Genomic DNA, 24,245 nt, shown 5'->3' on the forward strand with positions numbered 1-24,245 from the left:
AACTGGATCATGCAGAGCTCATTCCTGGGTTGGCGGGCTGTGTGTTAGTGTGAAAAAAAAAGAAAAAAAAAGGATATCCCAATTTAAAGAAAATGGGAGCGATCCCAGCCAAAGATTTAATTGGCCAATTTTGGGTCATAAATCTTGTTGAGTCGCACATTGGGAACCAAACCCCCATATCAGTTATCTTTGTGGCTTCTTTTTATCTTTTCCTTGCCTTGGCACTTTCTCCTGTCTTTAACGCATTACACTTTTATTTCTTTTCTTCTATCTATTCTCTTACTTGTATACTTTTATTACCTAATTCTCTTTTGTCGTTACTTGTCTCCATGGCGTCGCCGCAAAAGACAGAGCCTATTTCCATCCTGAAATCAGCTGTATGTGAATCCGCGGGTTATTTCTTTTTCATTTGTCTAATGACAAGTTTTGCATATTGTAGTCTAATATCCGTTCCGGACTGTCTGACACTAATATAACTGCCAACCGGACAACTCGTATTGTTCTCAGCGAAGATGAAGACGATGACTATGTTCAGGAGACAGGTCACTTTTCCGATGGAGAAGACGACGATCCTTGTGCCATGCCTGTCTCTGGTGAAGCCCTTGAATTATTAAAAAACGAAAAAGTAGTAAAAGCAGGCTATTTAATGAAAAAAGGCGAAAAACGAAGACGAGTGAGTGACCATTTTCCTTTACATTATCCATGAAATTCCTGTTTCTGGCTCGCGTGAATTCAGTATCTTATATATTACCGGTTTTATTTTTGTAGACATGGAAAAAACGATGGTTTGTACTGCGAACCACCAAAATGGCCTTGTACAAAGACAGCAAGGTAAGATTAGAATAGCATCAAGATTTTTGTGACTTATCTAATTCGCCATGTCCATTAAAACCATGTCATAGGAATATAAACTTTTGCGCATCATTGATTTGCACGAGATCCACAGTGTCGTACAAGTGACTTCGAAGAACAAGTATAAATTTGTATTTGCAATTATTACCCCCAAACGAATGTATTACGTGCAAGCCAAGGATCAAGCGGATATGGATGGTTGGTTTGATGCCATCGAACGAACGAAAGCCGAACTGAAATCGCACGATGAAGACGATTCCAGCTCTGTCGATCGCGATCAAGAGTTCGCAAAGGATGTAATTACTTCTTATAAATCGAATCATACCGCCAACATGATGCAGCAGCGGCGTCGATCATCGGGTGCGACCTGTGACACACCTACACGTAGACCGTCCGGTGGCGGAGTACTACCAGGGTCATCGGCGAGCGATAAACCTACATCACATGTCCATGTACCACCGGTCGATATCCCCAAGCCTCAGCGCACTCATCCTCAATCTTCTCCCGCTCACGTCAGTTATACCCCACAGACACCACTGAGTGAATTCGCCACTGGTCATATTTATCCATTGTCACCCAACTCGGAACATCAAGCCCATGTTCATATGGCTGAAGGGTTAGCCAGCTCGGAAGATGATGAGGAATACAGCTGGCATTCGGACATGGCCAACGTCTGTGAGGAAGAAAGTCGCAACCGTGTGTTGATCGAAGGCTATCTTCTAAAACTTGGACGCAACAAGGTAAATCCAATTCTTGTCACCCTTTTTTTTTGGCCATGATGTGGGCGATGAACTAATGTGCCTATGTAGGGCTGGAGAAAGCGTTGGTTCGTCTTGCGACCTGAAACATTGGCTTACTATGAAGATGATAAGGTAAAAATGACATGTTGGAATGGGTTACTATGGCGTGATGACTGCCGGATTGAGACTGACTTTGTTGGTTTAGGAATATGCACCTCATCGTATTATTCCCCTTACGCACATCATTGATTCATTAGAAATCGAGCCTATCAGCAAGCACAAACGTTACTGCTTCAAAATCATTATTCCTAAACGCAACTATGTCCTGTGCGCAAACACCGAAGTGGATTTGGAATCATGGCTGAACGCCTTGAGCGTGGCAGTCCGACGAGCAAAGAAGGAATCGGGCGAAGTCAAGCCAAGCTCGCTTCCCAAAGACCCTCAACCACCGTGCCCTTTACCAGCATCCTCCCGCCCATTGTCACAAATACCCGAAAATGGAGATACGTACTCTCCTTTGCAGAGATTGGCCTCGGGATCGTCCGTAGAATCCTTTGAGAATACCAGTCATATATCAGGTGTAAGCGGTGCAGGAGGCGTCGGTGGTGCGGGAGGCGCTCTCGGAGGTGCACCGACCTCGAGTGGTATAGCACGACTCCATTCCAGGGCTTCCGAACGTCTCGGCCGAGCCAAATAGTGAATGCTTTTCAGCTCATCATGCATCAAGCCGTACCTTTCGCTCCTTTTCCATTATCCATCTTAAAAAAAGTTTCTCAAGTCTGCATGCATACTCACTTGTTTTATTGTTACAACATCCATTTATTTAGTCTTTTATGCAAATTCCCAATCTTTTTTCGTTTCTTGTGTCTTTTTTTTTATACATGCAATGCAACACAGATTGGTAATATCACGCGACCCTAATGTAAACCTTCTTTTTTTTTTTTCCATCGGTGCATCTTATTTGCGTGACAAAATAAAACAACATATTCAAAGCACGGACGCCGGTTTTGAATTCGCACCGTGCTTTTTCCTCCCCAGCTATTCTGGTTGACGCTGTGCCATGGCGACAAAACTGTTTGAAATTCAGCGTACGGGGACCTTTGCTTGGAGCCCATCTCCGACCATTCCAGCCATGGCCGTGGCATCTCCTTCTCATCGTCAATCCGATGCAGCAGTTCAGTCAGCCGTTATTGAGCTATTTTACCTACCGCCTTTTCCTTCAAAAAGTTACAGTCAAACATTATCCGCCCAGGGCACAGTAACCTGCTTGTCAAGGTAAGTCTTTTTATCAGTAAAATTGCCTTCGACGGGATTTGGGTAATTTAAAATTTTCAAGTTAGAATATCGACTGTTGAATGGGGTCATGTCACAGCAAGCAGACCGCATGGAATTCTGGCTTCGGGAACCATCTCTGGTGAATTATTGTTATGGGATGCTACGCTTATTTTAGAAGAACAAAGGTAAACACACGATCTCTCCTGTAAGCTGTAATACCTTTGTATATTTATCACATAGGCAACTGGCCAGGTCAAGCAGGGATGCCTTGATAATACGTACTCGGAAGCATGCAGGACATCTACGGAGCCTTTGTTTTAATAGACATCAGCCAAACTTGTTGGCTACTGCCGGAGAATATGGTGAGGTAAACATGGAATGTCACGTTGATCTACCCAGCTTCATTTTAATAATATTTTGTCATCCCGTCTCCCGAAAGATGTTCATCTGGGATCTAACCAATCCGAACAAGCCTTACACTCCGAATAACAGGATATCGAAACAAACCCATATTGTTCGTGCAGCGTGGAATAATCAAGTACAACACATTATTGCAACATCTTGCTCGCACGGAGACACCATGGTCTGGGATTTGAGAGCCAAAAAGGAAGTAATGGTTATCTCGAGTCCAATCAAAAATAATACAGTCAAAAGTGTCAATGCGCTGGCATGGCATCCTGATAAGGTGAGTGAGTGCATCATTCGCTCAGTTAATGTGCCCAGTCTACAGCAAGGAAAATATAGGCAGCCCAGCTCGCTACTACCTACGATGATGATCAATATCCAAGCATCTATCTGTGGGATTTAAGGCATGCGAATTCCTATATTATCGCGCTTTCCGGTCATCGAGAAAGCGTACTCGATCTCGCGTGGTGTGATCAAGACGCCAACTTACTGTTATCCGCTAGTAAAGATGGACGGATTGCTGCTTGGTCTACGGATGCCAGCGAATATCTCGGAGACCTCTCAAAATCAACGGAGCCCATATCACAGATTCATTTTCGTCCTTATGACCCACGTCTGCTCGCTTCTGCCGATCAAAGCGGAAAGGTAATCAGCAAGTATCGAGAGGCCACATCCACCCATGTACTGACAAATACTCTACAGATCGATATTTATTCTATGGGCAGTACTTATAAGCGTAGTACCATCTCATGTCATGCAAAGGACGAGCGACAGTATACCAATGACAACAAGCGTTCGCTGCTATTACGAGAACCACCGAAATGGCTTCGACGTCCTACAGGTGCTTCCTTTGGGTTCGGGGGGAAATTGGTGATTTTTAGAAACTCCAATCAAGCAAAGGAGAGCCGGCAAAGCCCTCGACAAGTCGTCATTCAAGCCGTCAGAAACAATTCTTTGCTGATGGCAGAGGCAGAAGCAGTAAATGCAGCGACGAAAAAAGATACTATTCAACTTATTATACAACAACGATACTCTACGTCAATAGACGAGAACGCAGTCATGAATGAGTGGGAACTATTCCGCATTCTCACAGCACAAGATTCGCGGACGCAACTGTTGAAATACTTGGACTATGATTCCTCGCAGGTGACATCGTCGATCGCTTCCCTATTTAAGGATCTTCCTTCAAAGGACAAGCAGGAAAATGAACCGGCTGCAGCTCTTGACCATACCTCACCCACAGCATTTAAATCAGTCATTCCTACATCGATCGGTTCCCTGTCTCAACTGTTTCCTCACTTACCCACGGAACCTCCATTTCCTACGGCAGCTTCATTGACCAAAGTGGAACCATTAACGACGCAGCAGCTGTCATTTTTTTCTACCCATACTTCCGCTACCGACCAGGTCATAACACGGGCACTTATCACTGGGGATTTCCTTTCAGCAGTTAATACATGTCTTGTAAATGATAATTTAGCGGATGCACTAGCCATTGCATATTACGGTGGCGAAGATTTATTTATTTCCACGTTACAGCAGCACTTCCAGCGTCGATCGACCAAGAAACCGTACTTGCAGCTACTACATAGCCTTGCAGACGATGATTTAGCGTTTATTGCCTATCATATCGCCATCGACGAATGGAAAGCGGCCATGGCTGTATTCTGTACCTTTGCAAAGCCTGAACACTTTGCATCTCTTTGCGACCTTCTCGGCAAACGCCTCGAACAAACAATGGTAGACAACTTGTCCAATCACGATCAACACTACGGTTATTATGCTCTCCTTTGCTATATTGTGGCGGGTTCTTTCGAAAATTGCGTTCGTTTATGGTTGTTGCTGCAGCAGCAAAATGGCTCCAAGGATGCGAGTGCTGAATTGCACAGATTGGTCCAAAAATGCATCATCTTTTCAAAGGTTTTGGATTACGAAGATCCAGCTTTCAATCGAGATAGCGACAGTGGGAGTGATCACTCCCTTGATGGGCTGTATGAGATTTATTCAGGGTATGCAAAATTCCTTGCCAGCGAAGGCCGACTGGACATTGCGTGGAGTTATCTGCAGCGTATACCTCCGACATGCTCAAGTGCCCTACATACCGACGTCCTCATGATGCAAGATCGTATTTATCGTGCCATGGCTGGAGTTAACAGAAATGACGACCAGCTGTTTCCGCTCACGCATGTGTCGCTCTCCACCGAGGTATTTACTTCTGCCAAATCCAACGATGCTACGTTGCAAATACATAAAACCGACAAGATAAAGGATAACAAGCAATATACAGCCGACTCGCTTACAATCACTTCATGGAAACCACTGCACAAGGCCGAGCCACTGTACGATCCATTGACCACTGCAGAGCATACGCCATCAGATGAACAGCAAGTGCTGGCGAAAGCATTCGATAACGGAGACGACGTCTTTGAAGGGTTCGTTTACAATACATCTCCGTCCAACGAGCTTGAAAGTAAGGTCGCGTCAAAGCTTGTTGTTTCAAGGCCCCACCAAAAATTGGAACGTGAACCGTCCTTGAGTAATATACCTTCAGCTGTTCCTTCTTCTTCTGATACCCCTTTGCCAACTCCTTGGGCAGTCTCCACTCAGCCATTGGACCAATATGACATGTATAATTCACCTTCACCCTCACCTTCACTTGCGATAACGGCTGTTCCCATATCCTCTCCGAGCCCACTCGATAACCTGTGGGCTGATGAAAACCACAGCCACGATTTCATCGAATTCCACGACGCGAGTCCACTCATTCACCAGGATGCAAAACTCCAGGGATTCACTCAACAACCAAACTACACTTTTATGTATGATCAGCAACAGCTAGAGACAGATTACATCAAGCAAGTGCCTCGTAAAAAGGAACAGGCTCAGCGGTTTGTCTATGAGCGAAATCACTTGTCCGCAACGCAACGACCCATTTACGACGTTTTATCTCACATCTTGCGACAAACCAGACAGCAGTTACCTGTAAGAGCAATAACATGAATTACGGATGATTAGATATTAACCAAGACATAGGCGAGTTACAAGAGAGAGCTGAACGATACGGAACGTCGACTGAATTTGTTATACAAGCAAATGCATCGCAATGACTTATCAGAGAATGTGGAGAAACTGATGGGCTCTCTTGTTCAAGGTATTTCGTTAGATTAAAGGCCTTTGAAGCGTATATCGTGACTGATATAACTTTTTTTTTTTGGGATTGTAAAGCCCTCCAGCAAGGCGATTATGAAGCAGCGCATAATCACCAAATAAATCTCGTAACAAGCAGTTACAGCGAATGCGGATCATGGCTGGTCGGAGTCAAGCGGATAATTATGTATGCGAAAGACAGCGCCAGCAAATAAAACGAACCCTACTTTTTTATCCTTTTGTTTCCTTTTTCCTTTTGTGAACACTGATTCATTTCATGGCCAACGGTGAGAAATCCAAAAGAGTGAAAGCAGAACTTTCCACCTTTATTTCAAGGTTAATTGAGGATGACGAAATTACGCACTTGATGTCGTCGCAATCGACGCCATCTTTACCTACTCTCGCTGCAACCGCTAGTACGGTGATGGAATCGTTTGAAATGCGGCGTGGATCAAGTCATCAATCAGTACCGAAAACGGAGGATCGCGGACGAAGAACGTGAGTGTACTTTTTTTTTTTTGCGCGTTGCTGATCTGACGCTTTTCGTCAGCATGCTAAAAATTGTCCATAGTGTAGCCAGCCGTCGCAACTCGTTCAGTAGCTTTCTAACGCGGAAATATGCGAAACGAACGGAACGTGAAGCACAACAAGTGCAAACCAAAGAAAAATTATGCTTTAAAAAAGGCCATCGACCGCGCTCATTTTCAGAGTACGTCTTTTATTCATTTATTCTCTAAACGAAATCTGCTAGTTCCACCCGTGACTCATGTTCATGCAGACTACCTGCTGTTCCTTCTTCGGTGGAACGGGCGCCCCCGGTAGCTGCCACCATCAAGACCCCCATCTATGAATACTACGGCTTTGTGATGTATCTCGCTTCTTTTGTCGTTTTGGGGATATATCTAATTTGGGCGTATGTATCGGACGATATATTGCATGGACTCGGCATCACTTACTATCCAAACCGGTACGTGTTTCTTAAATAATATTAAGCGAGAGGCCTTGAAATAACTTGAGAGATATAGATATTGGGCATTGGCGGTGCCCATTTGGTTGATGACGGTTGTATGGATGATTTTCTTTTCATTTATGGCGATCAATTTGATGAATACCGCCGCTTTTGATTCTTACGCCTGTATCACCGATGAACACGCGAACGTGATGCAGATGCAATGCCCTCACGCGGAACGACCGGAAGACTGGATGCCAGAACTACATGATATACCCATTAGTCTTGTCAGCGCATTATTATACGATGAAGCGGCGGAAAATCAAGTCCCTCAGGAACTCTCCACCTCCACAAGTGATGAAGCATCCGTTCCCGTGATACGTCGACGCAAACGATAAGAGTGTCCGACCTTGCATCACAGCGTTTCACCGCACCAGCGTCCATGGAATTTTGGTTCGCGTCATGGCCGACGGATGATGTTGCTGCGATCGTTCGTTTTGTGGATGAATAGGTCAGTTTGGATCATTCTCATGGAAGACGAAAGTCTGCTCTCATTCCAGGGGGCCAAGATCCACAAGGATTAACTATGATCGTTTGTATTCGTGTTGCGCCTTGTTACAGCTCATGACATTTTTTATCATCCTTTTATTCTCCGATCCCGCAAGCTATACCAATTGTAACCATCAAGGATACAACAAGTTGCAACGACCAAGAAAATAAATATCAAAGCCAGAATTTACCTGACAAAGCAATTAGGCAAGTTGTCCATCTGTGATCCGGTACATATTCAAACACATTCTTTCGTCGATTTCAACGATTCGAGCAAATTTTACTTGACGCTACGTTCCACAGAGCCGACTGTTATTCATTGTGCGGTTGCATCAGAGAGGCAAAGCGAAATTCGCCCAGCTGAAGAAAGTGGGAAAAGAAATTCCGGTAGTGGTTTGTTTGGTAAAAAGGGACCTTATCCGACTGACTGGACAGCGAGTTGCCCACCCACGATGGAGAATGAGGGTCAGGAAAACTAGGGGAAGAGAAAGGAAAGCAATGTTCGTATGAATGAAAGTGAGGAGCAACATCGAGATATGCAACGAACACCAAATGAAGTGTTGCTTGCAATATACATCACTGATGTTGTGATCATCGATTTAAAATGATAAAAATGGGATTTCAGGTTGTATATTCGCAGACCGTGAAGTGATTGCTTGAATGAAGAAATACTCATTGCTTAATGAAGAGTGGATGAGATAAACATTTATCGCAAAAGAAAAGATCTACATAAAAGAAAGGCTTTCTCTCACTGCATGCCCTCCTTATTTGACCCTTGAATTTTTTTTTTTTTTTGAGACTTAGCCAAAAAGAGAACAGCTTCTCCACCTTCACCATCGGGCGGCCCCCCTTTTTTTCTCGCTTTCTTTCTTTCTCTCTTTTTGACGGATGATCCGATTTCAGCGATTACTATTCTACCTACTGGTAGTGGTGTTATTCTTTTTGGCCTCTTTTTCTCTTATACCGCAGTTGCAACGGTCGTCACCTGCTCTCTCGGATACAAAGAGCGACCCGGTAGTCACACGACAGGAAGAAGGTTACCTGTCATGGTTTCCTCACGGGTATGACATTCCCGTAGTTTGGACAATTTACGTTCGTTAGTAACTCAAACTTGCGTTTTCCTGTTTTAGAGATTTTGCAGAGCAGCAAGAAGCTTTTCGAAATGCTTTGCGGTTAGCTGTCGAAACCAAGCGCACCATCATCGCTCCCATGTTACGTCTAGGCAACCCTTACGCCTGGCTCCCTTTCGAAGATTTAGCCAAACGATATGAAGCTCAAGACAAGACAGTGTTGAAACAACTTTGCAGCAGGAATCAAGATGATTGGCGGACCCAAATGGAAAGCTGCGAATCGTTGAATGACTGGACCGAAATTCCTTGGTCCTCCCTTTTCGACTTGAAGGTCTTTGAACGAGAATTCCAGATCAAGATCATCGAGCGCACATCGGGGCACGGATGGGGTGTTCGCGAATCAGTTTTAGGCGGCAATGTACCAATCAACGATGTGTTGGTGGTGGATCCTATGAGTTTTGACACCAATGGCACCGAATGGGAACATGTGGAACCTGCCATGGGTGGGTGGCAACAATGGTTCACTCAACGCAAGCCGAAAACCCCCGTCAAATTGACCGAACCGCTAAAGAAGGTCATATCGTCATCTCAGCTAGTGCATATGAATACTCGTCTGGTCCAGTTTGGGGCCTTGTCTTCGGCAGCGCGTTATCAAACAAGAAACACAAAGACCCAGGTTGCGCTTCATCGTGCCCTCACGAAACGATTGCTCATTGTACCGAATCAAATGACCGCACTAACGCTTCAAGCCAAACAGATCACTGATGCTTTGGGAGGTTCCTCTGGCTACAGCTCCTTGCACATCAACATGGCCAAACTGGTAGCTCTGGACAACCGAAGAAACAAAGACAAAACTGAAGATGACAATGTTCAGCAGCAGGAAGACGCAGCAATCGATCAGCAAGTTAAGGTCGAATCGTCGCAGGGAGAGGAAAGTGATGAGCAAGCTGTGAACGGCACCACCAGCATGCGATTGGAAGATATGGATAAGAATGCACGTTTGAGGATGATGGATGGCGTTGTGCTTGAAATTTTTGGCGACATCCCCATCAATGTGGCCGTATCAGCAGGCCTTCCTATTCAGCCATCCAAGCTGCAAGATATTGTGAGCACTGGAGAACTGCCCACCACCCCGAAATCCCGAAGAGAGTTACTGGATGCTTGCACAGAGTACCGTCGTACGATTGAACTGCGTTATCCCATTTACTACCTAGTGAACGATATCGCCGAGTCACCAGAGACGCGCCCGGATGTGTTTGGACCATTGCTAAAGTTTTTCCCGTGTGTTTTTTCAAAATCAGATTTTCAGAAATGGGGAATCTTAGATATGTCCTTCGTCAAACGTCAATCCGAACTTTTTGATGGCGCCAATCATGCCAAACTACTGGAACCGATTCTGGATATTTTAGTGGGAGGCCATGGTAAGTACCCATAACTCATACTTCCATTTTTTTTTTATTCCTTCATCTAACCTAACGATCGTTACAGCATACTCATTTTTCGAAATACCACAAACACCGCTCACACGATTCATGTCCTGGCAGCCTAAACAGTAAACTTTTTCCTCCCATCCTCCTCTCTTCATTGCATTACTGCTCTCTTCTGTAGATAAAAATATATTCACTTGCCCAATTCATCATTGATAAACAAAAGAAAAATATACTGATCTGGTCGTTTTTATCATGTCGGGGTGCTTTGAGGCAGAGGTTTGCATGGGTTGCCACACCAATTCATGCTTGCAAATAAAACTCCGCTGCCAATTCATTTGAAATAATAACAGACAAGAAGTTGCCCGTTTGAGAAAAAGACATCAGCCATGTTATTCGAGATAAGGTAAGGGAGTTGGCTTGCAAGGAAACATCAGCTACTTTTATTTGCACATGAAGCGCATTTGGTTATCAATACGCAATGACTCGAGATGATGTTTCAAATGATTCTATTGTGCACTGTGCGCGGTTGTAAGAATGATGTCATGGGCAGATTACCATTAACTTATTTGCTGATTTTTTCTTTTTCCATGTGCATTTTTTCATTGTCTCTTGTACTCAACTCTTTCTTTTGTTTCCATAAAACTCAATGACTAGCCGTATGCAATTCACACAATTTCACCGCCCATCGATTGCCCGGCACGCCGTGATACATCCAAACGCCAACCTTCAACGTCGATCATTGACCACAGCTAACGGTGGTAGCGGTGGCCGGGGCTCGGGTGTAGCCATCGCCGGTCTTTTGTTCTTGACAGCAGCGGGCGTGGCCTATTACAACTATGCCAAAGAGGATCGAGGTAGTAACTGAGAAGGAACTGATAAATTGAATCGACTAAATTGACATGATGCCGCACTGTAGAATTCTACGGGCAAGAAGATCCTCGGGATGCTGCACGTAAAGCTTCTCAGCGGATCGAGCATCGTGCTGACGTAGTCAAGGATAGTTTGAAAGATGATCTTCAAGATGCTAGACGTAGCAGTGCACACGCTCTGGAGGACGTTCGTGCCGCCAAGGATAATCTCGCCCACTCTGCTTCCGACTTGGGTCATGCTGCTCAGCAAGCCTACGGTGGTATGCGAAACACAGCTGAGAAAGAAGGCCAGCGCTTGGTGGATACGATCAAGGACGAGACTCATCACGTTGTTGATTCCGCGAAAACCAATGCAGCTCACGTACGTGACAAATTGGATCGCGACGTCCAAGAAATCAAGAGTGAGACCGAGAGATTCCGTGTGGAACATCACATGAAGGATGGAAACCGACCTTCGGAAGACGTGCTCGCCGACACACGCGACTATGTTCCCGGTAGAACAGGTGGCATCCCGATTCGCAGTGGCAAAAGACCCGAGGGTGACGAAGCGGGACCGAGAAGAGAAGGCACTCGACCTGGCTGGTTCAGCTTTGGCCGCGGTGCAAAAGAAATGGCCGATGATGCGGCCGAGAAAAGCGTACACGATATGAAAGAAGCGGACGCTTACTGGCAGAAAACGAAGCAATCTGCAAAAGAAAAGGCTGAAGATGCCGAGAAAAGCGCCAAACGTACTTGGTCTGGCGTGAAGGAGCAAGCTCATGAAACGGCCGAAGAAGCCAAGGAAAGACTCCGACAAGATGCTAACCGTGCCGAGTCCTACTGGCAAAGCGGCAAAGACAAAGTCAAGGATGAAACCGAGCGATTGAGTCGCGAAGCCAGCGACCGTGCACGTGCAGCGGGCGACAAGGCGAAACACGAAGCCGAAAAGGCCGAATCCAGTTGGTTCAACTTCAAGTCGGAAGCCAAGGATACGGCCGACGACGCCGCCAATCGAGCAAAGCAAGAAGCCAAAAATGTCGAATCGAGTTGGGAAAACTTGAAGCAAAATGTCGGCAATGAAGCCAACCAGCTCAAGAACAAGGTGTACGAGACGACCGAAGATGTCACTGGACGCTTGAAACAAGAAAAAGATCGCCTGGAAGATCGTTGGGATGCCACCAAACAAGATGCAGAACAGTGGGCCGGTTCAAAGAAGAGAGAAGTAGAAGGCTACTGGAACGATGGCATGCGTGCTACCAGAACCGAAGCGGATGAGGCGCGAAAAGATGCGAACCAAGCCAAGCAATGGTTCCGCGAAGGCGCTCAAAACGTAGAAATGAAAGCCGATAAATTACTTGGCAACCGACATGATCGATCCGTGAATATGCAAGATCATGTTCGACGTGGTGAAGGTTGGGCTGAAGAAGAAGCCGACAACTTGCGCCCGACGCGCCCTGGTGCGACTTCCACGGGAAGAGCCACCGGTCATCGTGATAATGCTCATTACCGACCTGCTGAAGTCGTGGTCTCTGAAGCTCGAGCGTAATTGTTCATTCGTCATTGTAAAACATTGTACTCTTATGTCCAAAGATAAAATCATGATTCATATTCTTATTTTCGTCTCCTGCGCAGGAAAAAAAACGTGAAATCAAAAAATTTTGCATTCCTCTGTTTATGACTTGAAAGTGTGAATTGCGTAAAAAACAAGAACTTTTTTTTTTGCTGGGTGCACAAAAGGATACAATAAGTACAGAATCTCGGTTTAAAAATAGGTACATAAGATGCTTGGATAATGGATGTTAGTCCTGCTTTCCATTCATCCCCATCTTCTTTTGTTTGATCTCCTCTTCCGCTTCGCTGGAATAATCATTTTTTATATTTAGAATGATGCTGAAATCGTCGACGGGTATTTTTTTTTTTTTTTTTTTTTACCTTGCCATGTCATCTTCATCATCGCTTCGTGTGTCCTCGGCATTTTTGCCTCTGAGAACAGCCGTGATCACGCGAACAATCATACTGAACCAGTAAATCATGATGGCGTTGAGCAATAAGAATAAAACCACGTAAATCTTTTGCGTAACTGGTGTGAAATATTTGCCCTTTTCCGGTTCCCACTTCATATCCAGGTATTTCGTCGGTTCCACTGCACAGTGCATATCGTCAGCTTTTTGCTTTGCGATGTCTCCCTCCATTTTCCTTTCCAGATTCTCCTTTATAATCATGTAGCCATCGTTTCCCCCCGTCTTACCTATCGTTGCCCATACAATGAGACTGAAAAACAGATGTCGCGTAATAGGCCAAGTGACAGCGAATAATCCAAAGGTGATATCACAGACTGTGGTGAGGTTGACGTATTTCAAAATCTTGGCGAGCTATATTATGCAAGGCCAGGGGGTCAGTCTTCTTCCGGATCCTCCATTTTCCCCTACCGTTGCTCTTTTCAACACCTACAGATAAGAAGATATCCGCCAAATCCATGCAACATAACACTGCGTTGCCTATCCGTGTGAAATTGGTATAATAACTTGATACTAACAAGGTGATGGTGATAAAGTGATGGGACACCATGGCAAAATGGTCTTTTCGTCGTTTTTCTACGTGAATTGTATACAGTTGCTGGAACCAAAATGCCATCTGCATGAGATAGTAGGATTTCATCTTTAGCGTGATGAGGACGTGTGGATAATCGATCCAGTATTGTGAGGTATTGAACCAGTGCGGACTATGGTACATGATATACTGCAGACAAACTGTGAGATCTTCTTGATACACCATTCTCATCGCATCTTCTTAACCAGCTATTGTTACACTTTTCCAGACGCTCTGATCTTGCTTTTGCTCTTCCTTTTTTCCGTTTTACCCAACAAAGCCGCCACAAAATGAAGAAATACTTACCATTCCCAGTAACCAAAAAATGGCATAATAAGTGAATATGAAGCCTTGCTCTGCGAGTCGTTGACGTTTGGCAAAAGGATTGATGCCTAGCAACCTTGCAGCAGGGTGAAACATATATTTCATGATGGCTGCTCTTAAAAAGGTGAATGCCACCACCCAAAACGCGACGAAGTACAAGTCATCCAATCCTTTAGCATAGGCATCTGCGCCGTATCGGTAAGACACCAGCAGACATTTGCGTGCAAGCGGGAATCCAAGAAAGTAGGCCAAAACAACGATAAACGATATTGCCCCCGTGATTTCTGAAGACTGATCAGCCATTGACATTCTGATTCACGCATTTCATGGCGGTAAAACCTCACCCAGTTCGGATTTCAGTAGATGCTCGGCAAATGTCTTTGAGGCAACGTGGTGCTTTTTCACCGGGCTTTTCAGTAGTTTTTTACCACTGGCCATCGGCTTGCTCATTAAAGAAAAAAGGAATAAAAAAGGAACAAAACCGGAAAGAATAAAAGAGGAAAATGGGTACAAAGGCAATCAACGATTTGGGACGACGCGTTTTCTGAGAAACCTGCAGTTTCCGCTTTTGGTCCCGTTCTCCACCAATCGAGCCACGGCACGCTTTTAGCTTCGCAAGTCACACTCCACAATTCAACTCCCTCTCCTTGGTTCTCAGGTTATCCACGCTTGCGGAATAATAAGGCAGAACTTCATCATCTCGGGAAAAGTGGAAGTGCTTGGCGTGGGTTCTTAGTAGAACCCACAGAAACCATGGAAGCATTTGCATTGCTTAACCATCCTTGAGCGGCCCAGTCCATGAACCCGATCTATCTCCATTATGAGATCTTTATCATGGCTGGCATTAAAGTGATACTAACTAAATTGTAAAAGTTTTGGATTTTGGATTCTCGAGAGCCTTCACGCTTGCTGGGACGCGATATGAGCAGTGTTTCACTTTTTGGACCACCCTTTTCTCTATGCATACCCCTTTTTCCTACTCGGAAGAGCGCTCGATGATCTGGTATTTGGTTGCGTCTAAGCGAGGCTTTTTTATGTTGCCAATGATTATACGTTTGGTCAACCCGGACAAACGGATCAAACAAGTTTGATTGCCATGGCATGACCGTCGGAAGTTGAAATTCGCCTTTAGGCTTTTTGCCCTTGATTTAGTTTATTTTTGTTTTGCAGCACATAAAGACTTCTCGACTATATGGAGCGTCATCAGCTACAGAGCACAGACGCGAGAAAGGATAAATTTAATAGCAAATGGCAAGTTAAAGTTTTGGCAAGTGATTCTGCAAAAATGGGGAACCCTAATCGGATAGCGATGTAGACGAGTTTTTCTTTGTGTCACTATCATATCACTGTAATGCTCCGCATTCCCACTTCAGATCAAAGTTTTAGTTTTCAAGCAAGTCCAAAACTAACCTAAGCTCGAGCGTGATGATGCTGCCACCAAAACTGGTCATTCCTGTTCGTATTGTATTGTACTGCACAGACGGAGGTTAAGCTTTATTATGTGCTCTTGGATAGGTACATTTGAGCATGGTGGAACGCGAAATCGTAACCCTACAGTGATTGCGTCCCTTTAAATTATGTTGCCAATTTCACTGACCATGCACGGTCTCTGTGTTACAGTTTGTAACCGATCAATAAATCGAACTTTTTGGAGATACTGATATTCCTGTAACGATCGAGTGCGGACGGATTATTAGCTGCAAGCCACTAACCAAAAAAAAAAAAAAAAAAAAAAAAAAAAAAAAAAAAAAAAAAAAAAAAAAAACCAAGTACATAAAGTAGGCAAACTGTATGTTTATTCAAATGGCAATACTTGACGACCAGCAACCCAAACAGAGGCAATATTCCGATCATCGCCAAGGTTGATGAATTTTTCCAGTAAGGACTCGGGAGTTTCCTCTCGCAAGATGTCAATGGGTGACTGGGGAGCTGCCACATCCACAAGCATAGCATCCAATACTCTACCACTGGCAAACATACCAACCTCGTTCCCTAAACCGAGACTGATCGCTCCACCCATAGTGGCTAAATACAATGCTTCCTTCCAATCCACTTGAACCGACGGATCGTTATTCTTTTCTACCGAAATGTGCTTTGAAGCTATGACAAGCTGGCGGATGGAGGTGAGCATACTGGGAGCATAACCGCCCGCGACATCGGTGCCCAGTCCAGCCTTCAACTCCAATTTACCCACATACTCCCGGACTGGAAAGATACCGTGTGCAAAGTAAGCATTGGATAGGGGACAGATAGCGACAGCTGACTGGCGCTCAACGAGCCGAGCCACATCAGATGGAGAAAGATGGACACCGTGGGCCATCACGGTGCGCGATGTCAATAATCCAGCTTCGTCAAAAATTTCAGTATCATGCTTTCCTGGATACAGCTGTTGGACAAATGCAATTTCGTCCAACGATTCCGAGATGTGCGACTGGACAGGCACAGAATACTTGTGAGCCAATTCACCTAATGCTCGCAGCAGTGCCGGCGAGCAGGTTGGAATAAAACGCGGCGTAATTACCGGAGTCAAAATGCTCGACTTTTTTGAACTGCAGTAGTGGATGAATGCTTCCGTGTCGGAAACTGACGCGTTGGTCGTTTCCATATAATCATCGGGACTGTACTGATCCATGCACACCTTTCCGACAAATGCCCGTTGTCCTTGTGCAAGCGTGATGTCCGCCAAGGCTTTGGTAGCTTCTAAATGGATAGACGCAAAGTAGAGGGCCGTTGTCGTCCCGTTGCGTAGCAAGCGCTTCACAAGGCTTGTATACACTTTCTTGGCCCATTCAACATCTTCGCATTGTCGTTCACACGGGAATGTGTACTTATTCAGCCTAGTTATTATCCTTTGTTAGTCTTACCAACGGAAACAAAAAACGGTGAACAGCCAACTCTAACCATTGCATGAGTGGCACATCGGTGCCTGTACCGGTGAACGGGTATTGGGGTGCATGGATATGTGTATCAACAAATCCAGGCAGCAAGAATTGGGTAGATTTCAGCCGTACAAGGTCCTCCGGATTGAGCTTCCATTGCAATACGGTCTTTTCAATATCAATCGGTGCTACATTGCTTTCCATGTGGATAATGCGACCGTCATTGTCGGTTGCAAGAACAGTATTTGTCAAGACCTCGAGCTGGCCTCGAGCGGGCGTATGCACCAACGTACCGAATATCAACACCATCTCGGCAACAGAAAAAAAAAGAAAAACGAACAAGCACTGTATCATACCAAACACGGGCGATGATCAAGCTGTTTCTGAGCAAAAATTCCGCCACTCTGTGTTTCAAATCATGACGATGCTTGCATTCCATGAATTTCAAAAGGGTATCAAAGGCCCTCTGAGAGAACTCATTCAATAAAGACAAGATTCTTTAGGAGAATTAATAAGCGATAAGATCTTTATTTACATAACAATATTATACTACATAAGCAAATTAGATTTCAGGATCCAAAGGCAATCTGGACCAGAAGCGTTGCTGCATAATGGCCTTCTTAAAGTCACTGGTAATAGCACTAGCTTTGCTACCAATGACAACGCCATCCTTTTCACCGTTGCCCTCGGGCATTTTCACCTTGGCAGCCTTCAAGAGTTCGACAGCATCGCTTGCTGCAGCAATAGGCTTACCGTGGCGGAAAGCATCGAGAAGGAACACCGCAGGTTCTTCGTAGGGGAAGGCGCTAGTTGTATCCATCAACTTCTCGATACCCTTCTTTCCGGCTGGCACATAAACTGCATCCCAAAGAGGCGAGGAGGTGGTGGTGTATGTGTTGGTGATAGGCAAACCTTGCACTTCACCAAGACACATGCCAACGTATTCGACATAGGCGCCTTCCTTTTCCAAGAAGTTGAACATGGTTTCAGCATCGGCGGTGTCAATACCGGGAGCGGTAAGAATAGCCACGGTCTTGGTCTTGATGTGAGGAGGCTTGGGATATTCTTCAATGGACAAACCAACACTAGTCTTTCCGGGATTGTCGACCACCTTGTCAGGAAGAGGAACAGCAATACCGTAGGCAACACGACGAGCCAAACCATTATCGATACGGTTGAACACATCGATCATACGCTGACGCACTTCCTTGGACTTGACTTTACCAATTTCGAAGCGAGCAGCATCGACCACTTGTTGCTTCTCAGCGGCGGTCAACGAGTTCCAGAACAACTGAGGCTGAGAATAGCAATCTTCGACGCTAGACACCTGTCCACGCACTTTACGACCGTCGACTTTTTCGTTTGGCTGAATATAACCGCCCTTCTCGGGTGGCACCACATCAGGTGCATTGTTTTGGAGTCCATTGGGATAGTAAGACACGGGGCCCTTGTGGACCATGGATTGCATGTAACCATCACGGTAGTTGTTGGTAACAGGGCAGATGGGCTGATTGATAGGCAGTTGAAGGTAGTTGGCACCATTCATACGGTTGAGCTGAGTGTCAAAGTAACTGAAGAGACGACCTTGCAACAACGGGTCATTGGTGAAACCAATACCAGGGACAATATGACCGACACAGAAAGTGACTTGCTCGGTTTCGGCAAAGAAGTTCTTGACGTTGCGGTTGAGCGTCATTTTGCCGAGACGCTTGACGGGGACAATTGATTCGGGGATGATCTTGGTAGGATCAAGAAGATCAAAGTCAAAGTTGTGTTCATCTTCCTCTTGAATAATCTGAACACACAATTCCCATTCAGGATAATCGCCACGGTCAATTGCAATTTGGAGATCCTTGCGGTGGAAATCGATATCTTGACCAGAAATCTTCTGGGCTTCGTCCTATTGCATCGATTCTCGGGGTCAACGGATATCCTTCAATCTGATCCAAGAGATCGCGAACACTTACCCAAATAAGGTTAGAGAGACCTTGGAGAGGCTTCCAGATGAACTTGACGAAAACGGATTTTCCTTGTTCGTTAATTAAGCGGAAACTGTGATGAATCAATGATGAGTATGTGTGACCGGAGAAACATGAAATGTAAATTTATGGATGTTTCTTACGTGTGAACACCGAAACCTTCGACTTGACGGAAACTCTTGACGACACCGCGACCAGACAATGCCCACAAGGCGGTGTGAAGGCATTCGGGGAACATGGAAACGAAATCATAGAATGTATCGTGGGCCGTACCAGCTTGCGGTGTTTCAGTGTCAGGTTCGGGCTTACCGGCATGGATGATATCGGGGAATTTGATAGCATCTAATAAATATGATGTCAGCGATACGACACGATCTCATCGCATGCATATTGAGAAAAATGAAATTTACCATGAACAAAGAATGGTGCAATGACGTTGCCGACCAAATCAAAGTTGCCTTCTTCCGTGTAGAAACGGGTAGCAAATCCGCGGACATCACGTACAGTATCGGGAGAGCCGCGAGAACCAAGCACAGTGGAGAAGCGTACAAAGACGGGGGTCTTCTTACCAGTTGTACGCAAGAATTTGGCGGCTGTCAAGTCCGACCAGTCTTCATAGGTTTCAAAGTAACCGTGAGCACCCACACCACGGGCATGGACTACACGCTCAGGAATACGTTCATGATCTGTCACAAAAACGAGAAGTAAGGAAACATGGCCAGTCACTTGACCGATTCTTTTTATATCTCTTACCAAAGTGCATCACTTTTTCGCGCATGACAAAGTCCTCCATCAAAGAGGGACCGCGCAAACCGGCTCTCAAAGTATGCTGATCGTCGACTTTGCAGCCAAAGTTAGTGGTGGCTTGCGTGCCCTTCATGTCGACTTCGAATTGTTCCATTTGCTCGGCTTTAGGATCTTTGCCGGTAAGGCGACCAGTAAGACTTTGTTGAAAAGGGCACGACATGATGATAATGTAAGTATTCGAAGAAGGAAAAAAGTATCCTGGGGAAACCAGTGAAATTATGCACCATTTTTATAGAACCGTGTTGAAACCGCATCATATCATCATGACAAATGACTGCATCTTTGAGCCCATGGCCCCGAGAAAAAAAATTAATGCCCGACACTTTACCAAGTATTATTTTTCAGTCTTTACGCAGATGTCTTCCTCCCTATATTTTATTAATTGCGCCATCATCGTAAATGTATGTTGCAATCACACAGTTGAACAAGCAGGCGATGGTTTATAATTGCGTGTACAGTGGGTGGGGCATCACTTTATTAATTCTATTTTTGGCAAGAGACAATAGTGATTTTTAAATGTCCGCGTGAATGACGCGTTCATTTCGTCAAATCGATAGGCCCACAGAATTATGCGAGAATGATAAACGAATTTCGGAATTTCTATGTTCTAGTGTCCAAGGGGAAGCGAGACCAAAATCGCTGCTGGATAAGAGCCTTTTTAAATTCCTCCTGAAGGGAAGAATGATCACTTTCCACAATGACACCATTGTGTTCACCTAGCTTTCGTGCCAATTTTATTCTTGCAGCTGTGAGAAGCTTTACACCTTCATTCGAGGCAGCGATAGGCTTTCCATGACGGTAGGCATCGAGAACAAACATGACGGGTTCTTCATACGGGAATGCGCTCGTGTTATCGAGAAGGGTGTCAATGGCGACTTGACCGCCAGGCACATACACAGCATCAAAGAGCACAGACGATGAAGTGACGTAGGTGCTCGTAATATTCAGACCGTCCTGGGATCCGAGATTCAAGCCAACGTATTCTACATAAGCACCTTCCTTATCGAGATATTCATACATCTTTTGCGCGTCTTCCTTATCGGTGCCTGGTGCCGTAAGAATGGCGACAGTGCGAGTGCGAATATGTTTGGCCTTGGGATACCGTTCGATGGAAATGCCGGAAGTGGTGTGATTCTTGTTTTCGACCACCTGTTTCGGGGGCTCCACACCGACGGCCGAGGCAACGCGGCGAGCGAGATCGTTATCCACGTGATTGAGAACATGAATCATTCGCCTGCGCACATCCAACGACTTTGATTTGCCGATTTCAAATCGCGCACCATCCACCAGTTGCTGACGTTCAGCATCCGTCAAAGAATTCCAATAGAGCTGAGCTTGGGAGAAATGATCGAAAAACTTGCTGGACTTGCCACGCATGGCACGGCCTCCCATTTCTTCAGGATAATCGATATAACCACCTTTATCGCCGTCCACCACCGAAGGAGTGTTGTCTTGAAGACCGTTGGGATAGTAGGCCACCTTGCCTTTGTGGATGTTGGTTTGCATGAAACCGTCTCTTTGGTTATTGTGGACTTTGTTCAAAGGGCGGTTGATAGGCAATTGCATGTAATTGGCGCTGCCCATGCGGTTGAGCTGTGTATCGAGATAGCTGAAGAGGCGGCCTTGAAGAAGAGGATCATTGGTGAAACCAATACCTAAAAGCGCGTGTTACTGATAATGCGTGATCATGGATGGATAAAAGAAGTTCTTTTTGTGTTACCTCGAACAAGATGACCGGGGTGGAAAGTGACCTGTTCAGTTTCCGCAAAATAATTATCCACATTACGATTAAGGACCATTTTACCCAGTGGCTTGAATGGCACCAAAGATTCTGGAATAATTTTGGTAGGATCCAGCAAGTCAAAGTCGTATTTATCTTCATCTTTTTCGGGAACAATTTGCACGCCGAGCTCCCATTCCGGATAGTCGCCACGGTTAATAGCTGTATAAAGGTCGTTGCGATGGAAGTCACTATCCTTGCCGGCGATCTTTTGAGCTTCGTCCTATAATCAAACGAAAAAAGGACTGAGAACCAAAGAATCTTTTCGGACTTGTCTCCACGGTATACAAACCCAGACGAGGTTGGAAAGACCCTGCTTTGGTTTCCACATAAACTTGACAAAGACCGATTTTCCATCTTCGTTAATAAGACGGAACCTAGCGTTGCAAGTGTTCAGCAAAGGAAGGGAAAGGAAGAAAGTTTATCGGCAATGTGTAACCTACGTGTGTACACCGAAACCTTCGACTTGACGAAGGCTTCTGGGGAGACCACGGCCCGATAAAGCCCACAGAACGGTATGAATGGTCTCTGGCAATTCGGCAAAGAAATCGTACGCCGTTTCATGAGCGGTTCCTGCCTGTGGTACCTCGGTGTCCGGTTCGGGTTTACCAGCATGAATCAAGTCGGGGAACTTGATAGCATCTAGGACGACAGAAGGGAAGAATTAAAAAAAAATTGGCGAGTGGCCCGCGATATGACGATGGTTGTCCTACCTTGCACAAAAAATGGAGCAATAATGTTTCCGACTAAATCGAACAAACCTTCCTCTGTATAGAATCGTGTAGCGAAACCACGAACGTCGCGCACAGTATCAGCTGATCCGCGCGAGCCAAGCACGGTGGAGAATCGAACAAAAACAGGTGTTTGCTTCTTGGGTGTGCGCAAAAATTTGGCGGCAGTGAGATGAGACCAGTCATCATACGTTTCAAAGTAACCGTGAGCGCCTACACCTCTGGCGTGAACTGCTCTCTCTGGAATTCTATTATCCATGTTTCAGTATGGTGTTCTTCGTGCACATCCACCATGCGGAAAGTATGCTTTCCACATACCTTTCATGATCTAATAAAAATCGCGCCCATGAGCGTCAAGTTATCTGGTTGTTTACCTCTACCTACTACTTACCAAAGTGCATGATTTTTTCTCGTAACATGAAATCCTGTAAAAGAGTGGGGCCACGAAGGCCTGCCTTCAGACTGTCGGTGTTATTGATTTTGACGCCGAATTGAGTGGTTTCTTGCATGCCGGCATCGCTAACCACATAGCCGCTGAACTGGTTGGACTCATGAGTGTTGCCTCTCTTTGCGTGGAATGGACATTGTGCCTGAGCTACAAAGACACTTTGAGCTGCAAGGAACAAGCTCACAAATTGGACAAAGTTTGACTTCATGTCAAAGCTGTGAATGAGCAGATACTCCGAAACCAGGAATAACACGTCGGCCCCTTTTTATATCCAATGTCTTTCTTCCAAGGTTTGCAGACCTTCTTTTTCTTTTTCTTTTTTTTTTTTCTGCTTGAGCACATTTAGAAATTGTTGGTGTCACTAGCGTTCTACAAACCGAGAACGCTAGTTTGATAGAATAAACCTTGCAAACCATATTATTCAGCAGCGGATTCTAATTCTAATTGATCGGCCACCCCCAATTTTCCCGACATTTCTGGTGCAACGCTACTGAAGTTGCAACATTTTTAGATCCCACCATCATGCTCGAAAATGAAGATTGAGTACTCTCCGCAACCGTACACTACATTGTCACACGATATCGCGAGTATTCTTTTTTCAAAACCTTTTCCTTGCTCAAGAAGTTCTGCATTGGTCATTTTTTTTTTTTACCGAGGTAGTTTGAGTGATGATGGGCGTGTCTATGCCGACTAGTTGGCCACAATTCGGAAATAAGCAAAATGTATTACAGAAAGGACTTTGGAGCTTTTCCATTTTCTGCGCCAGGGTTTGGCAGGTCCTGCATCAGTTAGGGCGGCGGCGCTAACACAATAAAATGGCTTGGTATAGATTCCATGGATATTTGTCAGTTCAGAAAAAAGAAGAAACCAGGTCTACGATACCAAGCGGACTGGCTATTCTGTGGAGCCTATGGAAGGTTGGTTTTCACAGCGTTTTATTGTCCGACGTGGCGTCAAATGGCATCGAAATTCGTATGCACCTATTCCACACTGCCCAGGTTATGCCAGATTGACAAACCAAAATTAGAGGGGTTTCAGAGTTCGAAAATTCCCACTGAATTTTTTTTTGTTTTGTTTTGGATACTTCACCGTGCGAGTGTGCAAAACCTTTTAAATCTCATGAACCATTTGATACACTTTTTGAAGCTTTGCCTAGGGTTATTGGTTTGGATAGAAGCTATGAAACCCAAGGTAAAAGTGACAGAGGCGATAAAGAAAAATGGAACAGAAACGTAAGCACACCCCAGAAGCCTTGGAAAATTATATGTATCCAATGTTCAGTCCGTTTTTACTATCAGCACTCCGGGTCTACTAAAGGCGTGTTCTCGCGCGACGCAGACGCGATCTTTTTAAAAGAGAGATCTGTGAGCGTGTCCTCAACCTGAAGATCGAACATATATTGAATTGATATAAAACACAAACAAGTGTAAAACATTCTTGGAG

General features: G+C 45.1%; 9 protein-coding genes across 9 annotated transcripts; 5 read left to right on the forward strand and 4 right to left on the reverse strand.

Annotated features, from left to right (window-relative positions):
• Positions 1-185: 185 nt before the first annotated feature.
• BYT42DRAFT_586492 (uncharacterized protein) lies at positions 186-2,546 on the forward strand. The gene is made up of 6 exons (XM_051570069.1): positions 186-377; positions 440-673; positions 769-831; positions 903-1,592; positions 1,662-1,724; positions 1,798-2,546. The coding sequence occupies exons 1-6, from the start codon at positions 330-332 to the stop codon at positions 2,287-2,289; spliced, it is 1,590 nt and encodes a 529-aa protein (XP_051419013.1). The 5' UTR covers positions 186-329; the 3' UTR covers positions 2,290-2,546.
• On the forward strand, positions 2,547-6,661 carry BYT42DRAFT_586494 (uncharacterized protein). The gene is made up of 6 exons (XM_051570070.1): positions 2,547-2,867; positions 2,933-3,052; positions 3,120-3,234; positions 3,307-3,552; positions 3,612-3,917; positions 3,975-6,661. Exons 1-6 carry the CDS (start codon positions 2,653-2,655, stop codon positions 6,270-6,272), a joined length of 3,300 nt encoding a protein of 1,099 aa, XP_051419014.1. The 5' UTR covers positions 2,547-2,652; the 3' UTR covers positions 6,273-6,661.
• On the forward strand, positions 6,312-8,063 carry BYT42DRAFT_128627 (PIG-P-domain-containing protein). Its single transcript, XM_051562178.1, has 7 exons — positions 6,312-6,423; positions 6,498-6,706; positions 6,837-6,917; positions 6,991-7,128; positions 7,198-7,386; positions 7,445-7,879; positions 7,990-8,063. The coding sequence occupies exons 2-6, from the start codon at positions 6,609-6,611 to the stop codon at positions 7,764-7,766; spliced, it is 828 nt and encodes a 275-aa protein (XP_051419015.1). The 5' UTR covers positions 6,312-6,423; positions 6,498-6,608; the 3' UTR covers positions 7,767-7,879; positions 7,990-8,063.
• A 651-nt stretch (positions 8,064-8,714) lies between these two features.
• BYT42DRAFT_586500 (uncharacterized protein) lies at positions 8,715-10,935 on the forward strand. Its single transcript, XM_051570071.1, has 3 exons — positions 8,715-8,978; positions 9,048-10,408; positions 10,476-10,935. The coding sequence occupies exons 1-3, from the start codon at positions 8,806-8,808 to the stop codon at positions 10,541-10,543; spliced, it is 1,602 nt and encodes a 533-aa protein (XP_051419016.1). The 5' UTR covers positions 8,715-8,805; the 3' UTR covers positions 10,544-10,935.
• BYT42DRAFT_608213 (uncharacterized protein) lies at positions 10,936-12,910 on the forward strand. The gene is made up of 2 exons (XM_051571195.1): positions 10,936-11,271; positions 11,334-12,910. Exons 1-2 carry the CDS (start codon positions 11,064-11,066, stop codon positions 12,809-12,811), a joined length of 1,686 nt encoding a protein of 561 aa, XP_051419017.1. The 5' UTR covers positions 10,936-11,063; the 3' UTR covers positions 12,812-12,910.
• A 154-nt stretch (positions 12,911-13,064) lies between these two features.
• Positions 13,065-14,628, reverse strand: BYT42DRAFT_617930 (TLC domain-containing protein; the record flags this gene model as incomplete). The annotated part of the gene is made up of 6 exons (XM_051572221.1): positions 13,065-13,122; positions 13,198-13,408; positions 13,514-13,637; positions 13,717-14,004; positions 14,161-14,462; positions 14,523-14,628. 6 exons carry the CDS (start codon positions 14,626-14,628, stop codon positions 13,065-13,067), a joined length of 1,089 nt encoding a protein of 362 aa, XP_051419018.1.
• Positions 14,629-15,715: 1,087 nt separating this feature from the next.
• BYT42DRAFT_522276 (guanine deaminase) lies at positions 15,716-17,518 on the reverse strand. Its single transcript, XM_051565290.1, has 3 exons — positions 17,080-17,518; positions 15,952-17,015; positions 15,716-15,836 (listed from the first exon to the last, which is right to left on the reverse strand). Exons 1-2 carry the CDS (start codon positions 17,409-17,411, stop codon positions 15,974-15,976), a joined length of 1,374 nt encoding a protein of 457 aa, XP_051419019.1. The 5' UTR covers positions 17,412-17,518; the 3' UTR covers positions 15,716-15,836; positions 15,952-15,973.
• Positions 17,519-17,619: 101 nt separating this feature from the next.
• BYT42DRAFT_617932 (catalase-like domain-containing protein) lies at positions 17,620-20,003 on the reverse strand (the record flags this gene model as incomplete). Its single annotated transcript, XM_051572222.1, has 5 exons — positions 17,620-18,957; positions 19,025-19,109; positions 19,180-19,378; positions 19,447-19,722; positions 19,790-20,003. The coding sequence occupies 5 exons, from the start codon at positions 20,001-20,003 to the stop codon at positions 17,620-17,622; spliced, it is 2,112 nt and encodes a 703-aa protein (XP_051419020.1).
• A 290-nt stretch (positions 20,004-20,293) lies between these two features.
• BYT42DRAFT_586512 (catalase-like domain-containing protein) lies at positions 20,294-23,364 on the reverse strand. The gene is made up of 8 exons (XM_051570072.1): positions 23,306-23,364; positions 22,746-23,084; positions 22,673-22,682; positions 22,337-22,602; positions 22,067-22,265; positions 21,916-22,000; positions 21,564-21,846; positions 20,294-21,498 (listed from the first exon to the last, which is right to left on the reverse strand). The coding sequence occupies exons 2-8, from the start codon at positions 23,008-23,010 to the stop codon at positions 20,444-20,446; spliced, it is 2,163 nt and encodes a 720-aa protein (XP_051419021.1). The 5' UTR covers positions 23,011-23,084; positions 23,306-23,364; the 3' UTR covers positions 20,294-20,443.
• Between the last annotated feature and the right edge of the window lie 881 nt (positions 23,365-24,245).

Source organism: Radiomyces spectabilis, assembly GCF_025331425.1.
Source record: "Radiomyces spectabilis strain NRRL 2753 chromosome Unknown BYT42scaffold_15, whole genome shotgun sequence".
NCBI lineage: Eukaryota > Fungi > Mucoromycota > Mucoromycetes > Mucorales > Radiomycetaceae > Radiomyces > Radiomyces spectabilis.